At 41.4% G+C, this 26646-nt stretch overlaps 1 protein-coding gene across 7 annotated transcripts in view; it reads left to right on the top strand.

Moving 5' to 3' along the window:
• The window catches only part of NKAIN2 (sodium/potassium transporting ATPase interacting 2), a 760233-nt gene that overhangs the window by 336278 nt on the left and 397309 nt on the right, over positions 1-26646 (top strand). For all 7 annotated transcript variants that reach the window (XR_013224835.1, XM_077300384.1, XM_077300430.1 and 4 more), the window contains one exon: positions 1703-1840. Coding sequence is in view for 6 of the 7 variants with exons in the window: in XM_077300384.1 (XP_077156499.1) it covers positions 1703-1840 (138 nt within the window). In the remaining variant the exon portion in view is untranslated. The remainder of the gene's footprint in view (positions 1-1702; positions 1841-26646) is intronic.

Below are 26646 nucleotides of genomic sequence, written 5' to 3'. Positions count from 1 at the left end.
ATGCTTAATGATGTTTATGCCCTATGTGTTTCTTATTTCTACATCGTTCAGTGTTAAAATCTGAATGTACATCCTACCCTTATTGAACTTGGCTTTCTGATTTTGTCTCTCTACTGAATTCTGATTTAGCATGAAAATGATATTCCTGAGACAAGCATTTCTTCCCTTTCATTATGTTTTTGCTTCCTCAGTTTCTAGATAACTTCTTCAAGAAAAAGGTAGTATATTGGTCTGTTGCCGCAAAAGCAATAAACGAGTATAGTGGCACCTTAAAGACCAAAAGGCATAGATATTCCTAGTTTGAGTAATAGTTTCTTCTCTCACGGAAGGCGTTAAATTAACTTAGGTAAGAAAGATTATGTCATTATCACCAATTTTTGTTGTGACTAGCTGCTGTGCTTATCTCATACATTTTGGAGATGAATGCAGAAGTGACACAAACAGTGATTCTTGCATTAAATGACCATTTGGCCTTGCTATTTACAAAACAAAATAAGCAACAGGGAGTGGGAACGTAGGATCTACGGTTAATATGTTTGAGACTATTCTTGACTATCTCGAAATCTTAAGGGAAGATACTTTGCTATGTCATAGATGGTTCTACTTAGCTATGAATTCTGAACTACTTATTTAGAACACAAGGGTATTTGTGTGTGAAAAAGTGGTCTAGGAATGGATTGTGGCTCAGAAACAGATTGGAGGATGCACAGGGAAACGTAAAGAGAGTTGCTGCTGTTTTGGAGAGAGTTGCCTCTGGAGGAAATTTTGGTGGTAAACTTGTTTCCTCTTTTTAAAATATGCAAAATGATCCGTCTTCTATAGTAACCAACCAAATTATGAAGTATAAAGCCCAAGTCTAGCTAAGAGTCTTTCAGAAATGAGTGCCGGGCCAGAATGTAGAAAAAGTTTAAGAGACTGCCAGTGAGACTGTGAGGTGTATCTGTGACCAAGGCTCTCTGTGTGTGCTGGGGCTCAACTTTCCCACTGCATGTTATCTGTGCGATGCGGTCTCATTCCAGTCTTCGTTTTCTATGTCTTTTTTTTTTATCTGAACCCTTCACTGTTCCAAGAGCATACTCTTCTTGCCACTTTATGGTTGCTTTCCTAAACATTTTATAAATGGCTAGGGTGAATCAAGTAGCCCTGAAAATGACACAATTTGCACGTATGTTTGTATGATGTATAAAACTTTTACCCTCTCTGTTTATATTATATTAATCAGCTGCTGTATTAAGACTTTGTTACATACTAATTACCCTTGATAACTCAGTTAGCAATACAATCAAATGAGAGGATACCAGAAAAGAAGACTGCACTATAAGGATGTGCCTGCATCTTTCCTTGGACTTCCATCTGTGATGTAGAACCCCTAGAAGCAATTTGTGACAAAGTCCTAAGAGCTCCCACTGCTTCATCTTGCATGGGGGGATTCATAGCTAAGGAGAATTACCCACATGAATGTTCTAGTTAATTGTGTGTAACTCAGTGGACTGTCATTAAAAATCCTTTTTTTTCAGGGAAGCAAGATTGAACTGTTGCAAAGTCATCCTGTTTTAAGTTTAGTTTTTGCTTCCTGTTCTACTTTTATAGTGCAGGCAAGTTTCTAGAGTTGTTTGCATTTAGGGGAATGCCCTTCAAAATTCACTTTTGGCTTTCCCTCCCAAACTGTGCTAACCAAATCTTTGTTGCTGTTTAATTCTAGGTATGTGTGCTGGAGAGACAAATATTTGATTTCCTGGGTTATCAGTGGGCACCAATCCTGGCAAATTTTGTACACATTATTATAGTCATACTTGGCTTATTTGGAACCATCCAGTATAGACCTCGCTACATAACAGGAGTAAGTACAATTAACTTGTATCATTATCCTTCTAATCCCCATGTATGTTTTTTAAAGGATGGAGAAGTCTACAGACAAGTAAATATAGCAAGCCCTGACCTGGATGGCCCAGTCTAGCCTTATCTCATCAGATTTTGGAACCTAAGTAGGATTGGTTGGGCTTCTCAGTACTAGGATTGGAGAACACTGAGGAAATCTGGAATTGCTACATGGAGGCAGGCAATGGAAACTCACCTCTATTTGTTTCTTGCTTTGAAAACCCAAAGAATCATGGAATCATAGAATCATTGAGTTGGAAGGGGCCATACAGGCCATCTAGTCCAACCCCCTGCCCAACGCAGGATCAGCCCAAAGCATCCTAAAGCATCCAAGAAAAGTGTGTATCCAACCTTTGCTTGAAGACTGCCAGTGAGGGGGAGCTCTCCACCTCCTTAGGCAGCCTATTCCACTGCTGAACTACTCTGACTGTTAAATTTTCCCCCTGATATCTAGCCTATATCGTTGTACTTGTAGTTTAAACCCATTACTGCGTGTCCTCTCCTCTGCAGCCAGCAGAAACAGCATCCTGCCCTCCTCCAAGTGACAACCTTTCAAATACTTAAAGAGGGCTATCATGTCCCCTCTCAACCTCCTTTTCTCCAGGCTGAACATTCCCAAGTCCCTCAACCTATCTTCATAGGGCTTGATCCCTTGGCTCCAGATCATCCTCGTCGCTCTCCTCTGTACCCTTTCAATTTTATCTACGTCCTTCTTGAAGTGAGTCCTCCAGAATTGCACACAGTACTCCAGGTGTGGTCTACAGTAGTGATCCCCAACCTGTGGGCCGCGGACCATATGTGGTCCTTCAACTAATTGGAGGTGGGCCCTGAAGGATGCCTTCCCCCCCCCCGCCCTTTACTTCATCCCCCCCCCCAGCCCTTTACAACACACTTCATTGTTGTGGCGTGTCTGTATCTTATTTTGAAGGGATGTTTAAACATTACCATAACGATCAGAGAGTGCTAGGGCAGTGGTTGAGAGTAGAAGAGTAAACTACCCCCCCCCCCACCGGTTCTCAGTAAAAGGCGGTGAGTGGTCCAGGCATTGAGTGGTCCCCAGTGATAAAAAGGTTGGGGACCACTGGTCTAGAGTACTATGTACAGTTCTGGAGGCCTCACTTCAAGAAGGACGTAGTTAAAGGGTCAACAGTAGCTGACTATGACTTGCATTCACTTTCTATCATCAAATATAACAAAGTATTTAAACTATGCTTGAAATTACATTGCATAAAAGAGAGAAGTTATAGATTTAAATGTCCAGTGGTGGTCCTATATGAAATTTATTGGAAGTCTGAATATTTGTAATTGTTTGTGTGATTTTATAGATAAAGTAGATTTATAGATTTAACTTTCATACATCTTGAATATTAGAGAGAATATGGTATAGATCTGGAGACCCTGTTCTGTGGAGCATGTAGGCACATTTGGAATTTTTAGGACATAGAGCAGATGCTGCTACAGAGGTCAGATCAAAATGTGTCCCACTCCCCCAAAGAATGACTGGATGAGGTGCTATGGCCAGTCAAAATGTTGGCTGATTGGAAGCCAAGGATTTTCCTACAGTGGAGGCAGCTTTTTCTAAATAGGTATACCCTACAGAAACAAAGGTGTGACTTCATGTGTTCTTCTGAAAGACTTGTTACTATACTGGAGTAAAAGGATGTTTGGATTAGGGGAGAAGCAAGCAGATTCTAGGAAAGCATGGTAGCCGTCATGGCACCTATGGATACTAGATACTGGAGATCAGTGATCTGGTTTTACAATCTAGTCTTTGATATCTTATCTCAGAAAGACGCACAAATATTGTACTTCCAGAGTGTCCAAGTATGAAAAACTGATATACTTTAGAGGTCCAAACCTCAAAACAAATATATACATTTTGGAATATGACTACCATTTGCACTTTCATATCCATATATGCTAGGCCCAGAGTTGAATCCTACAATCATCTTCCCCCTTCTGATCCCTGGGAATTTTATTTCCGGGTTTACAGGAACCTTATAGATGAAAAGCTACCTGGACCATGAGGCTGAAAAGGGAAAGCAAATAACCCTTTTGGTATCTTTCATGGTGGACAAGAGAGGAAGGGCTATTTTTCCCTTTGCTGCTTTCCCACTTTAGCCTCCCAAATCATGTGACTATTAGACTACACAATGTTGAAAACACTCTCCTGAGGTTTTAAAGGACTACTGCAGGGAGGGAACTCAGGAAAGATTTGCAATCCTTATATCCATGGATTGTGGGAACCAACTCCCCTCCCATCATGTGAGTCCCACACATGAATATTCAGTGGTTCTGCAGACAGGCCAATCTCGGGACAGGCTGTCCCAAGATTTTACCCTTTTCCCATGCCCATACCCAGTTTGTACAAACCAGTTAAAGTACAGTGTCCTGTAACCTGTCATAGCTAAAAATATATTCTGTTGTTATAATGGCTGTGGAATGTTTATATGGTGAACACCCTTGGAGTCTATTTCCATGGTTTTTAACCACACACAGCTTCTGCTAATGAAGAATACAGTGACTTGCTTGAAGATTAAAAAGAAAATTGTAAAACAAATAGGTGAATGATATGTTAAGGATTATTATGAAAGGCACTGAAAGTAAAATGGTCTAATCCAGTATGCTCTGTGTAGTTCTGGTCACAATATATCCAAAAGAACATTGCAGAGCTGGAAAAAATACAGAGGGCAAAAAAGGGCGCAAAAGGCCAATATCTCAGTTAACTGCTGTTAGCAATTGACTATCTATTTACCCATTGTTCTTTTTATGTAGAAGATATTCACATTTTTTAATGGCCAAATGTTTGCAATGCAATTCAATCTCAGGTGAATGCAAACAAATCTTAATTGCTGTCTTTTCCTATGTATCTCTGGAACCCTGGCAATTTCATTATGCTGTAAGTTAATTTGCCCTCTCAGTCCATCTATAGGTCTGAACTGATTATTTTCATTCCATCATATTGTATCTGAGGAAGTGGGTATGCACACGAATGCTCCTACCTTGAATAAAACTTTGTCAGTCTTAAAGGTGCCACTGGACTCTAAATGGGTGTGGAGGGCATGGGTGAGGGCATGGGTGTCAAGAACCTGTGGTGTGGAATGTTCATTGAGTATGGGAGAAGACTGACCTTTGGGAATTGTGGCAGAATGGTTACAGTGGTTTCCAGAGCCATATCTTCAGATATGTGAAGGGAAAATCAGACTGGAGACTCTTCTTAGGGGAAGATTACATGGCAACCAATTCCTCCCAGTTCTGTGTCATTTCCCTTATTGTGTGAATTAGGCCACAGACACTGAAATGTCCCCCTGCCCTAATACACATGGGGTAGTCACAGTACACAGGTGTCCACCCTGTTTCTTCTGTCTCCATTTTTTCACTGTTGATAAAATGTTATGTGCCCACATGCTTCTTTCATGCTTGCTCCTTAGAAGAAGAACTGGATTTTTGTACCCTGTTGTTTACTACCCAAAGGAGTCTCAAAGCGGTTTACAAACACCTTTTCCCTTTGTCTCCCCACAATAGACAACCTGTGAGGGATGTGGGGCTGTGAGAAGTCTGAGAGAACTGGGAATGGGCCGCAGTGACCCAGCAGGCCTCAGGTGTCTCAAAGCATTTTCCAATCACTTTTCCTTCCTCTCCCCATAGCAGACTACCCATGAGGGAGGTGGGGTAGAGAGCCTCACATGGAAGCTAGCAACCCTAAGAGAAAGTCTCTATGTGCACAGAAGTCTTGACCTTATTAAGGTTTTTTATACTAGTTTTTTATTTGCCAAGATAAGCTTGAAAAAAGTCACTTTAGTTCCCATGTCTCTCCAGCCATTCACTTGTTCACTATTTACAGTTTCAGGCTGTAAATATTATTTAGATCTTCCTGCACTTTCAAGACTCACAGGACTGATGCTGGCCTGTCTGTCTGCACCTCAGAATACAAACAGTTGCTGGTAAGGGCTGGCCGTAGCCCATAGCCCAGGAGGGACACACCTGCATCACTTCCTCCCAACTGCAGGCAAAAATGGCTGCTTTGAATGCTGGACTCTGAGGCTTTGTACGATTTTGAAGTCCCACTTCCAAACCTCCAGGGATAACCAACCTCCAGGTGGGACCTGGAGAGCTCCTGGAATTACAGCTCATCTGCAGAGTATAAAGATCAGCTTCCCAGGCAGAAAGGGCTACTTTGGACAGGGTTATGGTAGAGAAGAAACATTTAAGGCCGCCCACACAGGTTGTTGTTGAATTGAAATACTTGAGGCCTACTGTACAGGGCTGTTTTGCAGATGAAACAGGAGACAAAAGAACTTCCGCAATAGCATCCAGTTTTGTCTGCAGAATAATGCTGTGCAGTGGCCTCAAATCTGCAGAGAGTTGCAAAGAAGAAATATACATGGCTTGGCTGTGTCTAACCCCCGGGCAGAGCAGTATTTTAAGTGAGAAGGGGCTTTTCTGCGGCCTCCCTGTCAGCCAACTGTTTGGCAGAAGGGGGAAATCCCCCCCAAAGGAAGGGCCACACCCAAGTCCTCAGGCTCCCCTGCGTTGCTCTCGGAAATGCCTCCCTCCCCTCAGTCAGAGGCCGTTGAAGGCTCGTTCCCAGCAGGCCTGAAAAAGGGGGGAGGGAGAGCCCTCTCCAGCCTCCTGCCAGCTCTGTCAGGGTTCTGAGGCAAAGTTACAGTTGGACATGACAGTTAGGACAGCCTTGGGATGAAAAGGGCTGGCAAAGCCTTTCCAAGCCTCCGTTCTCATCCTCCTTGGCATCCCTACTGACCTCCTCTTTTCCTGCAGTGGTCAGGAGCAGAATGCCAGCATTGTCTCCAGATTGCTCCTGGCTGGGCTGGGTGGTTGGGCCCTGTCAGAACTTTGGCCCTATCAGAACTTTGGCTTTGCACTGTCCCACTAGCTGGAACTCTGGTCTGTCCTGGTAAGGGCCCAGCCCTTCCAATTGGGCCCTCACCTGGACTGCCCCACCCACTCTCCACCCACTTAGGACTTAGTCTTTTATGTTTATACAGCAACAGCTGTATAAAGATGATGGAATTTACACTGACTTTATCTTTCCTGTAATTTCTATATTTAGGAAACAACCACTGATGGAAATTCTGCATTGAAAACATAAAAAATCTAGAGTGTGTTTTGGTTGATTCATTAATCATTAAAGTAGAGATAAGACACATTTTGATGTTTGATTCAATATCTTATTAATGTGCATTGTATAAATATTATACTGTATAAAGATTTTGATAGCCTGGACAGGTTCTCTGTCTGCTGGCAGCCTGGTTTAATATAGAGCAGCGGTCCGCAACCTTTTGTAGGCCGCAGACCGCTGTGCCGGGGTGTGGGGAGAGGGCGACCTGGGCCCTGCGCATGCGCGGCAGCCCTGGCTTAAACGTGCATGCGCAGACTTGCCGCGCATGCGCATTTGCGCCCCCACGGACGCAAATGCTCATGCGCTGCAAGTCTGCATGTGCGTATTTGCGCCGCTGGCATGCCACGGCTCCCTCTCCCCGCCCCTCCAGGCCGCAAGGAAATCGGCCGCCGAAGCGGCCGATTAGCTCGCGGCCCGGCAAGCTTCCCCCCCTCAAAGCAAGAAGCTTGCCGGGCCGCAAGCTAATAGGTCGCTGAAGCGGCCGATTTACTCGCGGCCTGGCGAGCTTCTCGCTGCGGGGGGCAGGAAGAGGGAGGCGCGGCCCAGAGCCTAGGCCTTCGCAGCCCGGCACTGGGCCACGGCCCGGGGGTTGGGGACCACTGATCTAGAGGACACTGCTGGCAGCCTGGTTTAATCTAGACCAGGGGACCCCAACCTTCTGGCACATGGGGGCTGCATTAGCATGCCCAGTGCCTGAAGAGGGCCACATCTTAAACCAAAATGTAAGTAAATATTCAAAGGTAAATGAAGAAATGCTGACTTTAATGCAATCCATTTTTGAAAAATATTTCACTGTGGAATCTTTTTATTTAGCTACACATGCTTACCTAGTCAGTGTGATTTTTGTGGCTGTTTTCTGTTAGCCAAGGCACTGATGTCCAAGTCAAGGATTGTGATAGACACTCTTAAAATGTCATATAAATGTTCACCTGTAAACCTTAACCTACACTTCAATTTTATAATTTTCATCTTGGAAAATGTTTATTCACAGATGTATGTGGTGACAAAGACTGATAAATATATCAGGTAGACCAGAACAGAAATCCGAGAGTATTTTTTTTTAATGTCTCTGAGATTATTACGGGTTTGCAAATCAATTAGTTCAATCTGAAAAAAGTTACTTGCTTCTTCTGTTGCTACTTCAAATGGATTCTGAAACATTCTTAATTCCTTTCCAAGCTCATGGCAATCAGTGAATCTGTTCTGAAATTCCACCTGCAATCGGTTCAGTGCTTTGATGTGTCTTTCAACACAGAATTATAAATTCCCATCCTTCTCAAATTTTAGTCCATTGCAGCATGAGAAGCTTGAAAAGTTACCTTCACTAACTTGTTTCACAAAAATGTTTACTTTTGCTTTTAAAACTTTCCATTCTGTATACATGTCACACACACACTTTCCTTTCCCCTGCAGCCTTTAGATTCAATGTGTTCGGATTCTCTGTGATATCTGTTTAGAAAGCCAAATAAAAATCCATTCCGGGTCAGAAAGTGCTTCTTGACCTTTTCCTTTCTCCTTAAAAAAAAATACCAGTTTCATGAGGAAGACTGAAAAAACACTTGAGAACTTTGTCTCTGCTAAGCCTCCTGACTTCTGCAGGGTACAATGCATCCTCATATTCTGCATCTATCTCTGAAAGAAAAAATTGAAACTGACGATGAGAAAGGCCATGAGCAAGGCTTCAACAATACACATCACACTTTCCCAGTGAAAAATCTTACTACACAAGGGTTGCTGTTGGATGATGCAGTGAAATTGCATGTGAGGTTTATCATTTAATTTCAATATCTCTTCATTGATTTTTGCAACTATACCAGTTTGACTTCCCACAATATTTTGTGCACCATCAGTTCTTATGTTTTTATTTATCCCAACTTAGACCAAGATTTTCTACTGATTTACACAACTTTAAGAATAGGTTTTCTGCAGTACACATTCTGTAATTATAAAGTTGGAATCTATCCACCTGATTAAAATTAGTAGTTGAGCAGTGTCTAATGTTATTGCTATCATCTAATGCCAAAGGGGGGGGGGGAACTTTTTGCCTTGACAACCAGTGATAAATGCAGCTCTTCTAGTTCTTCAACACGGCTGGTGATTGTAGATGCAGATAAACTGAAACAACTAACACAAGATATCTTCTTGGGGCACAATTCCTCCATTACTTTAACCATGCACTTTTAAACAAATTCACAATCAGAGAATAGTCTACCATTCTCAGCAATACATTTAGCAATATGATAGCCAGCCCTCACTAACAGTAGACAGGTTCTCTTCAACATGCTTTCTAAAACATTGATTTTTTTAAAGAGAGTCTAGCTTGTTCACTCACAACTCTCCTTGATATATTGAGTAGCTCTTGTGACAGGATTCAATGTGCCTTTTACTATTGTACTCCTTTAATACTGAGAGAGTTTCAAGATGTATCAGTCAAACTGCTTTATCCTTGTTTAAAATAAAGAAGTACTCAGTAGTCCATTTGTCATTAAAGACATGGTGGTCATCTGCAATTTTCTGTTTCATTGAAATAGAACTTCCTTTTGCAGACAACTTAGAGGGTTTTTATCAGAGCAGCAGTTGTAGACTTTCAGTTATCCTTTAATAAATAAAATATGAATATTATAATTTTAGAGGCTTACTCCTCCCTTTCCCATTAAATCTATCCTGTTCTAGCTGCTATTAACTGGGGATTTGCAATTTGAGTATGGCAAAGAGGTGACCCCTGCCCCTCCCAGTCCACTACAGTTCTCAGAAGCAGTGCGCTATATACATGAGGTAGGAACAATTTTCTAAAAATTGATTGTGAATTTGGCCTACCAGATGGTAGATTTGGAATCCTAGGTACATTGAATACTATGGATTTTATTTCTTAATAATCACAGTCCCTTGAAGTTTAAATATACACCTGCAAATAGGTGTAGGGTAGAGAGACAGAAGCAAGCAAGGCCAGAAGTCAGAGCAAAAGCAGACCTGACATCTCCTGAACCCATTCACACAGCAACTTTACCTTCTTTATATACATACATAGCTTCAACATGGTAATTAATGGAGAGGGGGAGTTAAAAAGCTGAGTGGCATGGTGCCTTAGCTTTTCTGGCTAGCAAAGCACCTAGAATGGCTAAAATACTATTATGGAGGCTAAGAACAAGAGGGGGCTAATATAAGGAACCATGGAGACTAAAGCAAATAATGTTGCTATTTTCTTTTTTGCAAGAAAGGGAGAGGATGAATATCAGTAGATGGTGCCTCTTAAGGCAGGAAGAACAGCATGGGTCTGAGGAAAAATGCCCTGAGGTAGAAACAGCACTAGTCACCCTGACGGATGACCTCTGCTGCCAGGTGGTGGATCAGCCCTGCTCATGCTATTAGACCTCACAGCAGCATTTGACATAGTCAATCATGAGCTTCTAGCATACTGCCTCACCAACACTGGGATATGGGGGACAGCCCTCCAGTGGCTGATCTCCTTTCTCCATGGTCATGGACAGAGAGTAGTGATAGGAAATTATCAAGCTGCCACCAGCTCACATGTGGAATCCCACAAGAAGCAGTCCAATATCCAATCTTATTTAACATCTTTATGTGCCCTCTTGCACAGCTGGTGTGGAGGTTTGCACTGGGATGACATCAACATGCAGATAGCATCCAGCTCTTCCTCCTGATGGATGGCCACCCTGATTCTTCCCCAGAACCCTTAGTGACTTGCCTTGAAGTTGTGATAGAGCAGTCATTCTCAACCTTCCTAATACCCTTTAATAAAGTTCCTCATGTTGTGGTCACCCCCAACCATAAAATTGTACAAGTGTTCTTTCACAGAAATGAAACCAAAACTGACCAATGGCATAAAGATCCATTGTTCATGATTGTATATGAATTGATTATTTTCCCTGGGGTTTCTCAGTTCTGCCTTTTGTCCCACCAAGAGCCAGTTTGATGTAGTGGTTACGAGTGTGGACCTCTAATCTGGCATGCTGGGTTCGATGGGTCTGAGAAAAAATTCCCTGAGAGTGATAGCAGCAGACAAGCAGGTTAGAGGGCCTCACAGAAAGAGATTGGGGGCCGTGCAGCCTGCAGGCCTCAGGTTAGGGACCTCTGATCTAGACTGCTTAACAATGCCTGTAAAGAACTCTCCCTTGAGGCTTGTCTGAGGCTCTGCTGGGCAGCTGTCTTTGAACTGGACTGGCCAACACAGCTCACCCAGAAGCCAATCAGCTGAGTCTCTGTCAAGTCAACACTGAAGGCATTTACATGGTCAGTGTGCCTTTAAGCACCTTCTGGAAGCTGCGAGTTCATCCAGAAGGCATTTAAAGAGAGTAGCCCAAAAATCCAGAGTATTTTGGGGGTTTTGGGGTGTGGCAATTCTGAGTAGTCAGCAGTCAACACCAATGTATATCTAGCTGAAAGAATCGTTGGAAAATACCAATAAGGTATTTTTCAGCTATTTTACCAATTCAGATATACAGAATGCTCACCCCTAGTTGGCAACACTAGCCAGGAGGAATAGGGTGTTCTGGTGCTTCATTCTATTTTTCCCTACACCAAACACAGAAGAGAATGAGAGCAAGAATGGTGGTTCTTTCTCTATCAAAGGGTAGAGGAAAGAGAATTCCAGCTGTTGGTGTTTGGAGGCAGTTGAATGGCAAGGCCACGAGAAGGCAGAGGTACTGCTTTTTTCTATTCTTCCCCACACTGTAAAAAGGTAAGCAAGGTCAGTGCTCCTTTTTCTATCCTTGCTTCCCCAACTCTTGCCAGGGAAGAAAGTCAGCAAGCAGGGGTGGTTCCTACCTCACCCCGCTCTCCACACTCTGAGTATAGACAAGGTAAGTGTTCAGTACCTGCTTCCTCTAGCTGCCCACTAATTTCCTCCTCGAGGCAAGAAAGAGGTGGTGGCAGGTAGGGCAGACAGAGGAAGAAGGGCTGTGAAAGGGCAGGGGGAGGTAGGGATTAGTGTCAGGTTTAAGGTGATAGAAGGGAGGGTGTGAAAGGAAAAGGATGGGGTGAGGTGGCATCTGTGAGAGGAAGAGGTAGGAAAGCATGGTTCAGATAAACTCGAGGATTTTCCCAGGTGTGTCTCATGCACTGCCTGTAGTTGGATATTTTCAAAATGCTGTGTTCATGGCAATGGATGGCATGCACTCTGGTCAAAGCTACCAGGTTGAGGGCGCTCCATTTGAGAAGAGACCACACTCATATTATAGGCATCAGATTAGATCAGCTTGTGCTTGTTTACTATGTTGGAAGAGGCTGAGCCGTATTGATGGCCCTAGAACTCCTTCCTTGTTATAAATGTATTCTACCTTTTAAAACAGCAAGAGGTTTGGTTCTATAAAAGCAGAGGCTCTTTATGCTATTACCATTAGTTAAGACTCAGAGCATTAATACTGCAAGTAACCTTCAGTTATCGATCATTCAAGCTCCTTAGATACAAAACAGTAAGCAAACAAATCCACACCCCTCAACTGGAGGTTGATTGTCAAAGTACTTTACCATTCTATTACAAATTGTAAGATAGTGTTTAGCTGCTGTTTCTTGTATACAAAGTACATTTACTATATATTTGTAGGATGAGAGTACTTTAAAAAAAACAATTCTATGTGGGTTTTCAACAGTACTCAAGGTAGTGAACATTAAAACATTTCAAACCTTAAAACAGGTTTGTGTGTGTATGTATATAGGTATGTATATTCGTCAGAGGAGCCAATGCAGAAAAATCATAGAATCATAGAATTGGAAAGAACCTTCAGGGTCATCTAGTCCAAACCCCTGTACAATGCAGGAAGACATAGCCTCCTCCAGCTTCTGAAGACCCCACCAAACAGGAGATATGAGAGTGGATCCTCAAAAGGGTACAATACCCCAGAGTCCACCTTTAAAGCAGCCATTTCTCCCTCATAGATGGCAATTGGAAATTGGAGGGAGGGAACTTTCAAATGATTTGGGTCTAGGCACAATGAAGGGATGCCTATCAGCCCTGTCCTCTCTGTGGTTACTTTATCAGTTGGAGGGGGAAATCTTTTATATGGATCTGGTATTAGAAGATTTTAAAAATTCTTCTAGAGGCATACTGAGAGAGGTGGTCCCTTGTATAAGAACTATACAGACTGTGTATGACCTTAAAAGTTATATGAAGATATATTAGGGGGGACATAGGAGTGAGGGAAGCAAAGAGGGTGATAGAGGCTTGTGGAGATGGAGAGATGTAAGGACATAAGGCATAGCAGACGTTTCGGTGCAAAATGAGACACAGAAGCCATGGGATAGGGGCCGTTGTGTATCCCCCAACCATAAATAGGTATGAAGTGCTCATGTTGTATTTATTGGAGGCTCAATTTATCTCAATGACACACCAATCCACTGACTGTTCCTGCACATGTCCCCATTTCCTGAATCCAGAAGTGGGGCCATTCAAGTGGTCACCTCTCCATGAAACCAAGTCCCCAGTACCCTTTCTTCTGGGGGTTGTATTGTATTGAAGAGGGACTGGGGTTGTATTGCTGCAAAAGTATGGAAACGAATAGAAAGGTTGAATTTTTTTTTAAAAGGAAAAAATCTTGACCTGCTCCACTATTCCATCATTCACATGTGTATGTTTTTGCATGCCTCATGACCACACAAATGACACCTTTTATTTTGCACACCCATTATTTTGCACAGAGAATACTGGCTCCACTACAATTTATTTGTGATGCTTGTTCTGTGCTGCTTCTCACCATGAACTTAGGTACTGAATACCTTGTAAATCTTGTTGCTCTGTTTCGGTGTTTTTTGTTTCACCATGTTGTTCACCTTCCCAGTGGTCTTCAGGAAAACAGGGAATTACTTTTTTTTCCATCTTTCTTGTCTTGACTGCTATTACCCCCACCCTAAAAAAAAAAAAAAGCATTTTATAGCTGACACGGAAAAGCAAGATAAACAACACGCATGGTTATAAAATGCAGCAGTAAAGATGTTCCAAAATTTCCATTTCTCACTGTTTCCATAGTTCACCTGTCAATTGAGCTATTTATCTGGAGATTGGTTTTATGGGTTATTGTCTATATGCAGGCCTAAATGATAAGCGTACACAAATTCTTGTCAGATAAGCTCAACTGCGGATAATAAATAAATCTGAAGCTCAAAAGTAATAAGGATCTCAGTGAAGTAGTATCTTATGTTCTGTGAATTCAGCAGAAACTATATGTATTATAAACACCTGCCAATATGGCACTTTATATGTTCCCTTAAATATATTGTTATATATCTTTGTAATTTATATGCTAAAAGAAGGTATTAAATATTTTGTAGTAGAAAACAAAGAACAGCTATTGAGATTAGATTCAGAGGCAAGTTTACCAATTAGGTACCTTTAAACTCAGTAGAGTAGTTTGTATTTAATGTTCTCTTTGTTTGAATATAAAGTATAAATTTTTCAACCTATCCATTTATGTGACATTACCTAATTAAGGTAATGTGTTCCTATTAAGCTTCAATAATTAACCTGTAACAAATTAGTTGAGAAAATTATATTTAGGATAAAATTTTAAAATCAGTTAAATGAAGAAATATATTTAATTGGTTTATTAATTCTACCCAGTTTATACAGGAAATTAAAAAATGCAGTAGTTTGAGAGAATAATTTAATTATTATATCTGAAAAACCTTTAGAGTGCAAGAAAATAGTCACATGTAATCATTAATTTCCCACAATTCTGTATGTTTCTCAGCATATCTTGGTAGATTGAATAAGAAATTCAATGGAAATCAGAGTGAAATTGTATCAGCTCATGGAGCCAATGTCAACTTTTGTCAAAAAACTTCCTTTCATTTGCAATATCCCTTACCAGGAAAAGAGAGAAATGAAGGTAAAACTGGGTCATTAGACAAAGATTCTGTTATATAGTGAGATCCACTTGTAAATCAGAATTTACAAGAGGCCTTCTAAAGTGTTAAATATTATTCATAAATGTCAGCATTTCCGTCATGCATCATGAAAAGGCTTACATTCCACAGTCTCCATTAAAAGCAGTCAGTACAGCAAGCTTGAAACAATAACATTAAAATGTATATCCATAAAATGCAAAATACTCAGCAGAAAAGAAAGATTAAAGGTAAAGGTAAAGGTATCCCCTGTGCAAGCACCGGGTCATGTCTGACCCTTGGGGTGACGCCTTCTAGCGTTTTCATGGCAGACTCAATACGGGGTGGTTTGCCAGTGCCTTCCCCAGTCATTACCGTTTACCCCCCAGCAAGCTGGGTACTCATTTTACCGACCTTGGAAGGATGGAAGGCTGAGTCAACCTTGAGCCGGCTGCTGGGATTGAACTCCCAGCCTCATGGGCAGAGCTTTCAGACTGCATGTCTGCTGCCTTACCTCTCTGCGCCACAGGAGGCTCTTGTGAGAAAGATTACAAAATTGAAAAAGCAGCAGATAATAAAATGTAAGATTATTTTATTTATTTATATACCGCTCTTCTCGGAGGCTTAGGGCAGTTTAGCGGAAACAGGAAAAAGATACAGGTAACATATGGTAACAACATGTGATAGCAGCAATAACGTTATAACAACAATAACCTTAACATGTTAACAACAACATTAGAGAATGATGGAATTGTAAAAGAGCCTCAGCTCAACTCTTACTGGGACCCAGTGGGTTAGGCAGATTATTAGCAGTTGTAGTAGGAGGGGGGCTTGGAGCCACTTGGAAGCAATGGTTTGGGTTGACCTCAACCAAATGCCTCATGAAGGAGCTCCACTTTGAAGGCCCTGTGGAACTATTTAAGTTCTGTCAGGGCCCTGATCTCTTCTTGGACCTCGTTCCACCAGGTGGGGGCCAAAATGGAGAAAGCTCTGACCCTGGTTGAGGTCAAGCAGGCTTCCATGGGGCCAGGGATCACTAGCCAGTTGGAGGTGATGGAGTGCAAGGCTCTTTGAGGGGTGTAGGCAGAGAGGTGATCTCTCAGGTATACTGGGCCCAGGAAGCATACTAGTTGCATTAAAAACTAACAATAAAAACAAAGCAAGAGGAATATAGAATTGCAGCAGTTTGAAACCCTGAGATGATTTCCGCATGGAGGTGTAAAATGTGTGCCACCTCCTGCTTGCACACTTCCTGATGGGAGACCGCCCTCGCATTATCCTACTACCTCATTGTGGCTTTTCCCTTCCTGATGAGATGTGAACAACCCTCACTTCTCTCCCTGCTCCTCAAGTTATCAGTCAACACAAGCCACCAATCCCCCCCAAGTCCCCAAATTAATTTTTTTTAAACAAACAAACACTTCCACGTTGCTATGGGGAAATACCACAACAGTATAACATTAAAAAAAAAACATTTCGCTTCCCTGTAGCTACGGGATCACACAACAATAAAGCATTTCCTCAGATTCCTTTTCAGGATATTTTGTATAATGGTCTATATTTATGTTCAGGTAGATTTGTGATAGGCTGGCCATACTAACTGGATCCTGATCATTTTGTGTTCAGAATAAAGATTTAAAACACAGAGCATGGATGCTAAGCTGAGAGGGAGATGGCTGCTTCATTACACACACACACACACACACACACACACAGTCTTTCTCCTGCATACCCCACTACCAGAAACACGAACAGTAATGTGTTTTAGCTGCCCAATCCCAATATTATCGTACACAAGGAAGAGAACATTTTATTTGTACTGAGGGCACATTGCTTTGCAGTCCCATAACAATGTGGATTGTGACTTTATAAAAAAAAATCAATTTGGCAATGGAGAGGGGAGGGCAGGCAAAATGCTACCAAGACTTTCATGTGTTTCTTCCATCAGATGGGCTTGCCCATGTTTGCTCCCTGATTTGCAGTGTGACAAGAAAGGGAAATCGTTTTTTGGCTATTTTCCTCATCACGGAGCAAACCAGACAAAAAATCGCATCAACACTTGCACAGCTGCAGGTTGCTGCTGATGTCACATAGAAGCAGCAGTAAAACACACACACAATGAGAGGCTGTGCAGAGGCAAATTCCTCGTGTGGAAATGGTCTGGAAAAAGAACAAGTCTTTTACAGAGAGCTTACTATGCTCAGCAGAAAGCAAATTGTGGAGAGGAAATTTGAAAGAAGGCATCAAGAAAGCCTGCACCCAGTTTCCCAGCCTTCCTATTTCTGTCAGAAAGTCCACACAGGGTAGAACATCTGTAGAAGGTATTGCTTGTGGGACAGGTTTGAATGGAAGTATAAAATAGAAATGTGCAATCAGATATTCCTGACTGAATAAAACGGCCACTGTTTCTTGTATCAATCAGCGATATCTGATACACAAAGGGCATTCCCAATATTTCCAATACAATTTTTCTGCTCTTATTTATTGTTTCATACTTCATCTTTTTCTGTAGTGTTTAATATATCAGGTCTAATACTTATGCTTTCAGATTTCTATAATGCTTGCATTATTTTATGTTACGACTTGTTGATTACATTGATTTACACCGTGTAATACACATTGAGTCTTATTGAGTCCTAAGGATATAGATTAAGAGAACATATGCTGTTCCACTGAATGGCAGAAAGAGAACAAAAACAAGAAGTCACTAAAAGGAAGTCCCTGAGAATAACAATCTGTGATCAGCAAGACAGCAGCAGATAAGACAAGCATAAGGATATGGAAAAATCTGACTTGTTCACCTTACTAGCTCACTGCTGCACTTAGTACAAAGAGATATGGCACTGTCTCACTTCCAGTAAATGAAACTGGAGACCCCCAAGTTTAGAAAGTTATTGAAAGCCCAGGAACATCAAGCAGATCAGACCACAGTCAATCCTTTCCTGAAAAAAATAATCTTTTAGGGAAATCAAGGGTGTAGCAACTGCAAAGCCATCCGGAAGCTAGAATGAAATGGGTATTTCAGAATTTCACTGCAGGATCAAACCATCTTTATTGGTTTCTGAAGGTCTGTAAGCATTAAGTAGGTGAAACGCTTGAGTTGCATTCTAAGACTCCCATTTGCTAAGCGGGGGGGGGGATATTCTTTTTGCATTCTATGAACTGAATGAAATCCTTTGGTAAATAAAACATTTGTAATTGGGAAAGGAATTTTAGAATCTAAACTGGACTCTTTAACGTATCTGATGGCAGTACGCCTGCAGGCACAAACCACAAAGTGATATCCCATTCTACAGAACTATTCTGAGTAGTTGTGCATGGATATGAACTCCAATGATTTGCTGGTTCTAACACAGTAGACGTTATTAGACACTACAAATCTCATGGTGTAGTATAACATCATAGTCCAATAAAAATCTGTTTAGTGCTATTGCATTCTTTTATGCTCTTCTGATCATTATTTTCTTATTAACACAGTGAAATAACAGCTGACTGAGAACCTTTCAAGAGCTCTTTCAGCCATAACTGAGAATTTAGTATGCAGAGCATTCTGCAGCAGCCACCTGCACGCTATTGTACTCGATAGGATCCTATTACTTGGATTAGATAATATCATTATGTAATGGTGTTTGTGTCCAAGCAAGTGCTCCCAGAGAATTTCATCAGTGATGCTATTGTATCACCCCCAGCTATTATGCAGTAATCCATACAATGTATTACCGGAGAAAGAGAGCATGACAGTAATTGTTGAAATGAATTGGGGTTTGCTCCAGAAATCGTATTGTAGTTTCTGTCTTTTCAGACAGTGAATATCCAGCCACTCCATATAACTAACCAACCTAATAACCACAAACCAATACTTGCTTCATTTGCAGTTTTATACATGTTAGATAGAGGAAACAATTAGGGTATGGGACCAAATTTCAAAAGATGCCTGGTTAAATTTGAATATCTCTATTTACATTTTCCTTCTTCCTTGCAAGAACTGAATCTGAGAGACTTTATTTAACATTGTTTTATTTTAATCTTTTTACAATATTTTCCCTCCCTAAAAGTGGGATTGTGTTGATTGCACATAAATGATACATAACATGTAATGATACATAATGATACATAACATAAACGATACATAACATGTAACATGTACCTTAAATGGTACCTTAAACATGTACTTTAAAAGGAAAAATCATCTGTGCCAGAAATGACTACGGATGGAACCAAAACCAATGGCAGTGAGAAGGATAACATACAAAATCACTAAGTAACATACAGGTATAACAGCTCATCCCTAGAATTAATGTTTTGAGAAGGTAATGTTAAGAGGTATAACTCTCAAAAACAGCAGTGCTTTGCCATATCTTTAAATCTTTAATTCATACCTATAGTGACCAATATAGTCTTCTCTGCCCAGTATTGTACAAACTATAATGAGGTGCCGTTGCTACTGTAAATATATATGTATGTATGTATGTATGTATGTATGTATGTATGTATGTATGTATTTTTAATAACAAGCTAATAATATAAAAAGACATAAAAGGGGGGACTACATAAAAATATCATATATATCAAAATCATTCTATTCTTTCTCTATATCCTTTCCTTATCCTCTATATATTTGTGAAACAGCCTGGGGGGGTGGAAGGTGTCCGGTTGTCTGAGCTGGAATAGGGCCAATCAGGGTGCAGCCAGCAAAACTCGCTGCACCCTGATTGGCCCTGTCCCGACAGTTCCCGCCCTCCCTCCCTGGACGCTAGCCACATTCCTCTCAGCCATGCCAGACACAGAGAGAGACACACAGAGCCATGCCAGACCGAACACGAGCCCTCATTCCCTCCTATTGCTCCTGCTGTGAGGAAGGCAGAGACAGACAGACAGAGACCATTTATGCACTGGGAACTTCACTGCCCCAGCTCTTATGCAGGAGTACAAATTGGAGGCGGATGAGGTGCACCGGGTCAAATGCTCCCCTGTGTGGGCGCAGGAAGAGGTGGGGCAACCTGCCACAACTAAAACTCCAGCCTGCAGCCTGGCATGAAACCTCCAGTGCATAGACGGTCAGAGAGAGCTGCGCAAACTGCACACCAGCCCTGCTTCCCTCCTAAGAACAAGCCCTAATTACCTGCTATGCCTCCTGCTGCGAGGTGCATGGAGAGACATGCAGCGAGAGGAAGAGAGAGACACACAGAGAGATCTGTACCTCCCGGTGTCCCCTGGATCCTAGTGCCCATTGCATTCCTGCTTGCAATGGGCTTTCTTGCTAATGTATACATACATACATACATACATACATACATACATGTTGTTGTTGTTGTTAGGTGCGAAGTCGTGTCTGACCCATCGTGACCCCATGGACAAAGATCCTCCAGGCCTTCCTGTCCTCTACCATTCCTCAAAATCCCTTTAAATTTGCACCGACTGCTTCAGTGACTCCATTCAGCCACCTCATTCTCTGTCGTCCTCTTCTTCTTTTGCCCTCAATCGCTCTCGGCATTAGGTTCTTCTCCAGGGAGTCCTTCCTTCTCATGAGGTGGCCAAAGTATTTGAGTTTCATCTTCAGGATCTGGCCTTCTAAGGAGCAGTCAGGGCTGATCTCCTCTAGGACTGACTGGTTTGCTCGACTTGCAGTCCAAGGGACTTGCAAGAGTCTTCTCCAGCACCAGAGTTCAAAACCCTCCATTCTTCGATGCTTGGCCTTCCTTATGGGCCAACTTTCACAGCCATACATTGCAACTGGGAAGACCATAGCCTTAACTAGACTACTTTCGTTGGCAGGCTGCTTTTTAGGATGCTGTTTAGATTTGCCATAGCTTTCCTCCCCAGGAGCAAGCGTCTTTTAATTTTTTTGCTGCAGTCCCCATCTGCAGTGACCTTGGAGCCCAGGAAAATAAAATTTGTCACTACCTCCATTTCTTCCCCATGTATTTGCCAGGAATTGAGAGAGCCGGATGCCATGATCTTTGTTTTCTTGATGTTGAGTTTCAAGCCAACTTTTGCACTCTCCTCCTTCACCCGCATCAACAGGCTCTTTAGTTCCTCTTCACTTTCTGCCATTAGAGTGGTATCATCTGCATTGTTGATATTTCTCCCTGCATTCTTGATCCCAATTTGTGACTCCACTAACCCCGCCTTTCTCATGATGTGTTCCGCATACAAGTTAAATAGTTAAGGCGACAGTAAACAGCCTTGCCGAACTCCTTTCTCAATTCTGAACCAATCAGTGATTCCTTGCACAGTTCTCACTGTTGCTTCTTGACCTGCATATAGGTTTCTCAAGAGACAGATAAGATGCTCTGGTATTCCCATCTCTTTAAGAACTTGCCACAATTTGTTGTGCTCCACACAATCAAAGGCTTTAGCATAGTCAATGAAGCAGAAGTAGATCTTTTTTCTGGAACTCCCTAGCTTTCTCCATGATCCAGCATACATTGGCAATTTGATCTCTAGTTCCTCTGCCTCTTCGAAATCCTGCCTGTACTTCTGGAAGTTCTCGTTCCACATATTGCTGGAGCCTAGCTTTTAGGATTCTGAGCATAACTTTGCTAGCATGAGAAAACTCTATGGACACGTTCAAAAGGCAAAACATACATACATACATACATACATACATACATACATACATACATACATAGAGAGAAACTGATCAGCTTTGAAATCTGAACAGAGGAGGGTTTATTATGTAAGGAGGAAACAAACTTAGAATGAGAAACATTTAAAAAGCTGTATATAAATGTATTGCAATGCATATGAATATATTACAATGCAAAAGAAGGAGAACAACTTTTGAATATAAAGGTTTTAAAAAGTGGATTTTGAAAAAAGATATCTTTTTTATTTCTTTTGAACTTGATATTGGAAGCTGTGGCAAGTATGTAGAAGTGAATAAATATGTAACATGGAATATGTAATAATGATGAAATTAATAATATAGTTGTTAAAAGCAACAGGTATGATCATTTAATTGTTAAGGGTTTAATTTAAAATGTTTGAAGTAAGGACTATTGTATTTTGTAGAGAGTGCCTGCACTATTTCTTGATTTCTCAGGTATTTTAGGGAAATAAAAGACTGACAGGCTTAGTCATGAATGAAGCAACGAACGGCCCTCAACATTGTGAGGATTATGTTTTCTGGAAGTGGGGAATAAGTTCTCCTGCTGTGAGCTGAAGCAGCAGCTTTGGGACATGAATGAAATGTACCTTAACTCTTTCAATTTTCCTCCTGCAGTTTAAAAAAAAAAGATTAGCCGGCAGGGCTGTCATAAAAAGTTATCAGGGCTTGGCAGGGTTGGCCATCAGTGAATAGAAGGACAATGCTAAACCTTTCAAAAGACTGCCCAAGACTGTATAGGCATCAGGCAGCCAATATGATCTCAAAGGCATGGGAATAATAGATGATATCTCCTTCCTTTTCCCCCTCTTCCACAGCTTCCCAAAATCCACATACAGTAAGACAAACAACAGAAATTCTCAGGGTAGGCTGCGTTCTAATAGTTTGATCCTAGCCAAGAGTCCTGTGTGGACCAAGTTGCAAGTCTCAAATACTAATCTCAATGCTAGACAAACTGTTTACTAGCCGTTATATATAATCACTTAGTACTGTTTAGTTATTATTTACTGCTGAAGTCAGCAGGAATGATAGCAGTACCAAGTACGGCCTTCAGTACTGAACTGTTATGAATTCTACCAAGGCGTTGTGCTATAGTTCGTGATACAGTTGTACTGGTGCCGGTTTCCTTGAAGTCCAGATATCTGGGACTGAAATCTTAGGTCCTTTCTGCATAAATAGCTTACTTCTGATTATGACTGAATTCATATTGGCATGCCTATAATTAGGATTCTGTGTTTATAATCTGCACTGTTTTTAAATTTTTATTTTTTCTTTGGAATTGCAGTGTATATGTTCTACATGCTAATGAGAAAAGGTAGATATTCTAGTTGCACTGATGGGCTTTTGGGGGGCAGTATTGGGCTCTCGTTATTGGTCAGTTTTGCTGTGAGCATTTTTAAAAAATGTAAGACAAGATAGTTCCAGCTGCAGAACAAGGTTTGAGTCCAGTGTCACCTTTAAGACCATGAAAGTTTCTTATGCCAATAAAGGTATCTGAATCTGACCAACAAAGTTTTATTCAAGGCATAAACTTGTGTGCATATATATTTCTTCAAGTACAAGAAGTGTTCGTGCACATGAAAGGTTCTACCTGGAATAAAACTTTGTTCGTCGTAAAGGTGCCACTGGACTCAAACTTTGTTCTGCTACTTCAGACTAACCCAGTTACCCAATTGAATCTGTCTTCTAGCTGTGTTTAGTGTATGTTACCTGTCTTAGGAGAAGTCTCCGCCCCCCATCATTGCTTAATTTCTGCATCTTTTCAATTTCTTTTTTTTTGTTTTTAAGGAATCAGAAAGAGTCTAGCAATGCATTGGTGCCTCACAGGGTTTGGATTCCTGTTTAAAAAATAAGGGAAAGTTTTATATGATGCATGTATGTGCTGTTTAAAATTTAAAGAGATAAGTACCCTCTGTGGAGAATTATTACTGCAAGAGGGGCAGGTTGGATTGGAGGTCTATCTGCCTACTTGTTCCATCCCCACCCAGCATAACTATATCTACCTACCTGGGGTAGCCACTTTTAGGCTGTGAGAATTTGATAAATTGTTCCAGGTATAGCCAGTTTAAAAATACATGCTTTTGAAAGCAAAAATTGTGAACTGAATGGTCATTTTTCTGCCTAGACTTTCAATGCAAGCAACAGTTTGGCTTGGAGGGTATTAAGCTGAAGATCAAAATATTCCTGGTTCAATCCCAGGTTTAGGCACTACCATCTCCCACTTTCCCTCTTCCTAGTTCTGTATGCCTTATCCCTGTACATTTTTGATAATGTCAAGCCTTTCTACAGTTCCTACAGGCCTCCACATCTCTAGTATCCACACTGCATTTGATTCTCTCACTCAGTACAAATTTGGGCTTTTGAATTAACTTCACCTTAGGGGCAAAAAAAGAGAAGCAGCAAAACACTTTTAAAAAATCCAGAGAAGCAGCAAACAGAATGCAAACTGAACACTGTAGGTAAGAAATTAATGTAGAACGGGGGAGAGTGAAATCTTGATGGACAGTCACTTGGAAAATAGGGTAAAATGGAGAAGGAAAAAAAACATAAGAATATACTATGAAAGCAAAGGAAACACCAGTGTAGAAAAGGCCTTATCCTGTTCTGGCTCATCGGTCTTATAATTTATCGGCACACATTTCTTCTAATATTCATAAAATCATAGAGTTGGAAGGGGCCATATAGGCTATCTAGTCCAATCCCCTGCTCAACGCAGGATCAGCCCAAAACATCCTAAAGCATCCAAGATAAGTGTGTATTCACTTTTGCTTGAAGACTGCCAGTGAGGGGGAGCTCACCACCTCCTTAGGCAGCCTACTCCACTGCTGAACTACTCTGACTGTAAACATTTTTTTCCTGATATCTAGCCTATATCGTTGTACTTGTAGTTTAAACCCATTACTGCGTGTCCTTTCCTCTGCAGCCAATGGGAACAGCATCCTGCCCTCCTCCAAATGACAACCTTTCAAATACTTAAAGAGGGCTATCATGTCCCCTCTCAACCTCCTTTTCTCCAGGCTGAACATTCCCAAGTCCCTCAACCTATCTTCATAGGGCTTGGTCCCTTGGCCCCAGATCGTCCTCGTCGCTCTCCTCTGTACCCTTTCAAGTTTATCTACGTCCTTCTTGAAGTGAGGCCTCCAGAACTGCACACGGTACTCCAGGTGTGGTCTGACCAGTGCCATATACAATGGGACCATAACATCTTATGATTTTGTGATTTTGATGTGATGCCCCTGTTGATACGGCCCAAAATGGCATTTGCCTTTTTTACCACTGCATCACACTGCCTGCTCATGTTTAGCTTACAATCCACAAGTACCCCAAGGTCTCGTTCACACGCAGTGTTACCTAGAAGCGTATCCCCCATCCAGTAGGTATGCTTTTCATTTTTATGACCCAGATTGGCCTCCCAATTTGGTGTCATCTGCAAACTTAATGAGTAGTCCCTCCACCCACCTCATCTAGATCATTAATAAATATGTTAAAAAGTACCGGGCCGAGCACCTAGCACTGAGGTACCCCGCTACTCACCTCCCTCCAGTCTGATGAAACACCATTGACAACAACTCTTTGAGTGCGGTTCTCTAACCAGTTCCCTATCCACCTAACTATCTGAAAATCCAGATTGCAGTCGTTCAATGTATCCATCAGAACATCATGAGGAACCTTATCAAAAGCTTTACTAAAATCCAAGTAAACGACATCAACCGAATTTCCACAATCCAGCAAACCTGTCACTTGGTCAAAAAAGGAAACCAGGGTGGTCTGACAGGACCTGTTGGAGACAAATCCATGCTGACTTCTCTGGATCACCAAATTGTCCTCCAGATGTTTGCAGATCGCTCCCTTTAATATCTGCTCCATTATCTTCCCCACAACAGAGGTCAGACTCACTGGTCTGTAGTTTCCCGGGTCATCCTTCCTCCCTTTTTTGAAGATTGGAATAACGTTTGCTCTCTTCCAGTCCTCCGGGACATCTCCAGTCCTTAAAGAGTATATTCAGTACTCTACTGTTGAGCTTTTTTCTCGTTTTAATCTCTATTTCTTCAGTTTTGAATTAATTCAACATTATCTGTATTTTAATTATGTACATGTGCCTCAAGGGCCTGTGGCTACTGGACACATTTTTAATTGCTGTTAATAATTGTATAGTTCTTATTCCTATTACTACTATTATTCCTCCTTATAATACAAGAAATAACCTAATGGAGATTCAATCAATCTAAGGATAGAAGAAAGGGTTGAATGGGTCTCATGAGGTTACAAATATAGACATAACCTGTATAAGACAATTCATGTTTCATCAATACTTCAGTGCTTGGTATATTTAATCAAAAGCAAGTTTTGAGCTTGGGTTTTTTTTCCCTCACTAGACAGTAAGAAGATCAAATATTGGTCAAATTAATGATCTTATTGCTATTCTGCTTTTATATATAGACCATAGTCTTTTACAGAAGCTTCTGTAATTGGAGAATCACTCCTAGGCCATTTTACACTACGGTTAGATAAACATTAGCCATTGCTCTAGCACTGAAGACCTGGAATTCATTACCTGTCCTTCAATTTCATCCTACACTGATGATTACCAACAGGCAACAATAGCCAGCTACCTTACTATATGCCAGGACAATCTCATACTTTTATAGCATTCATCTTTGTTTTCCTTTTTTTTAAGCAAATGCAAGGATAAATATACAAAGCTACAAGACAGTACTACTACTACTACTGATCAAGCTTACTCCCTTTCCTCATATCTTCCTTGTGTTCTCCTTAATGTTTGTTTGTTTATTTATTTGATTTCTATACCGCCCTTCCGTATGGCTCAGGGCACTTTACATACAACATGGGGGGATACATGGAATGAATTAATATAACAAACGAATATAGCAACAACAATAATCTAAGTAACACAATTTCAGTGATCTTAAACAATATAACAGGAACAGAACTCAGCTAAGGCCCTTAGAGAGGACAGACTGGTTCAGGCCATAGAGAGGATGTCTGAAGGGGGACCTGTTGCAAATGCCTGATGGAGGAGCTCCCTTTTGCAGGCCCTGCAGAATTTTGGGAGTTCAGACAGGGCACTGATCTCTTCAGGGAGCTTGTTCCACCAGGTGGGGGGCTGGACAGAAAAAGCTCTGGCCCTCGTTGAGGACCGATGTACTTCTTTGAGGCCAGGGAT

The sequence above is a fragment of the Paroedura picta genome, chromosome 1, assembly GCF_049243985.1.
Source record: "Paroedura picta isolate Pp20150507F chromosome 1, Ppicta_v3.0, whole genome shotgun sequence".
Taxonomy (NCBI): domain Eukaryota; kingdom Metazoa; phylum Chordata; class Lepidosauria; order Squamata; family Gekkonidae; genus Paroedura; species Paroedura picta.
This window is presented reverse-complemented; position numbering and strand designations above follow the sequence as displayed.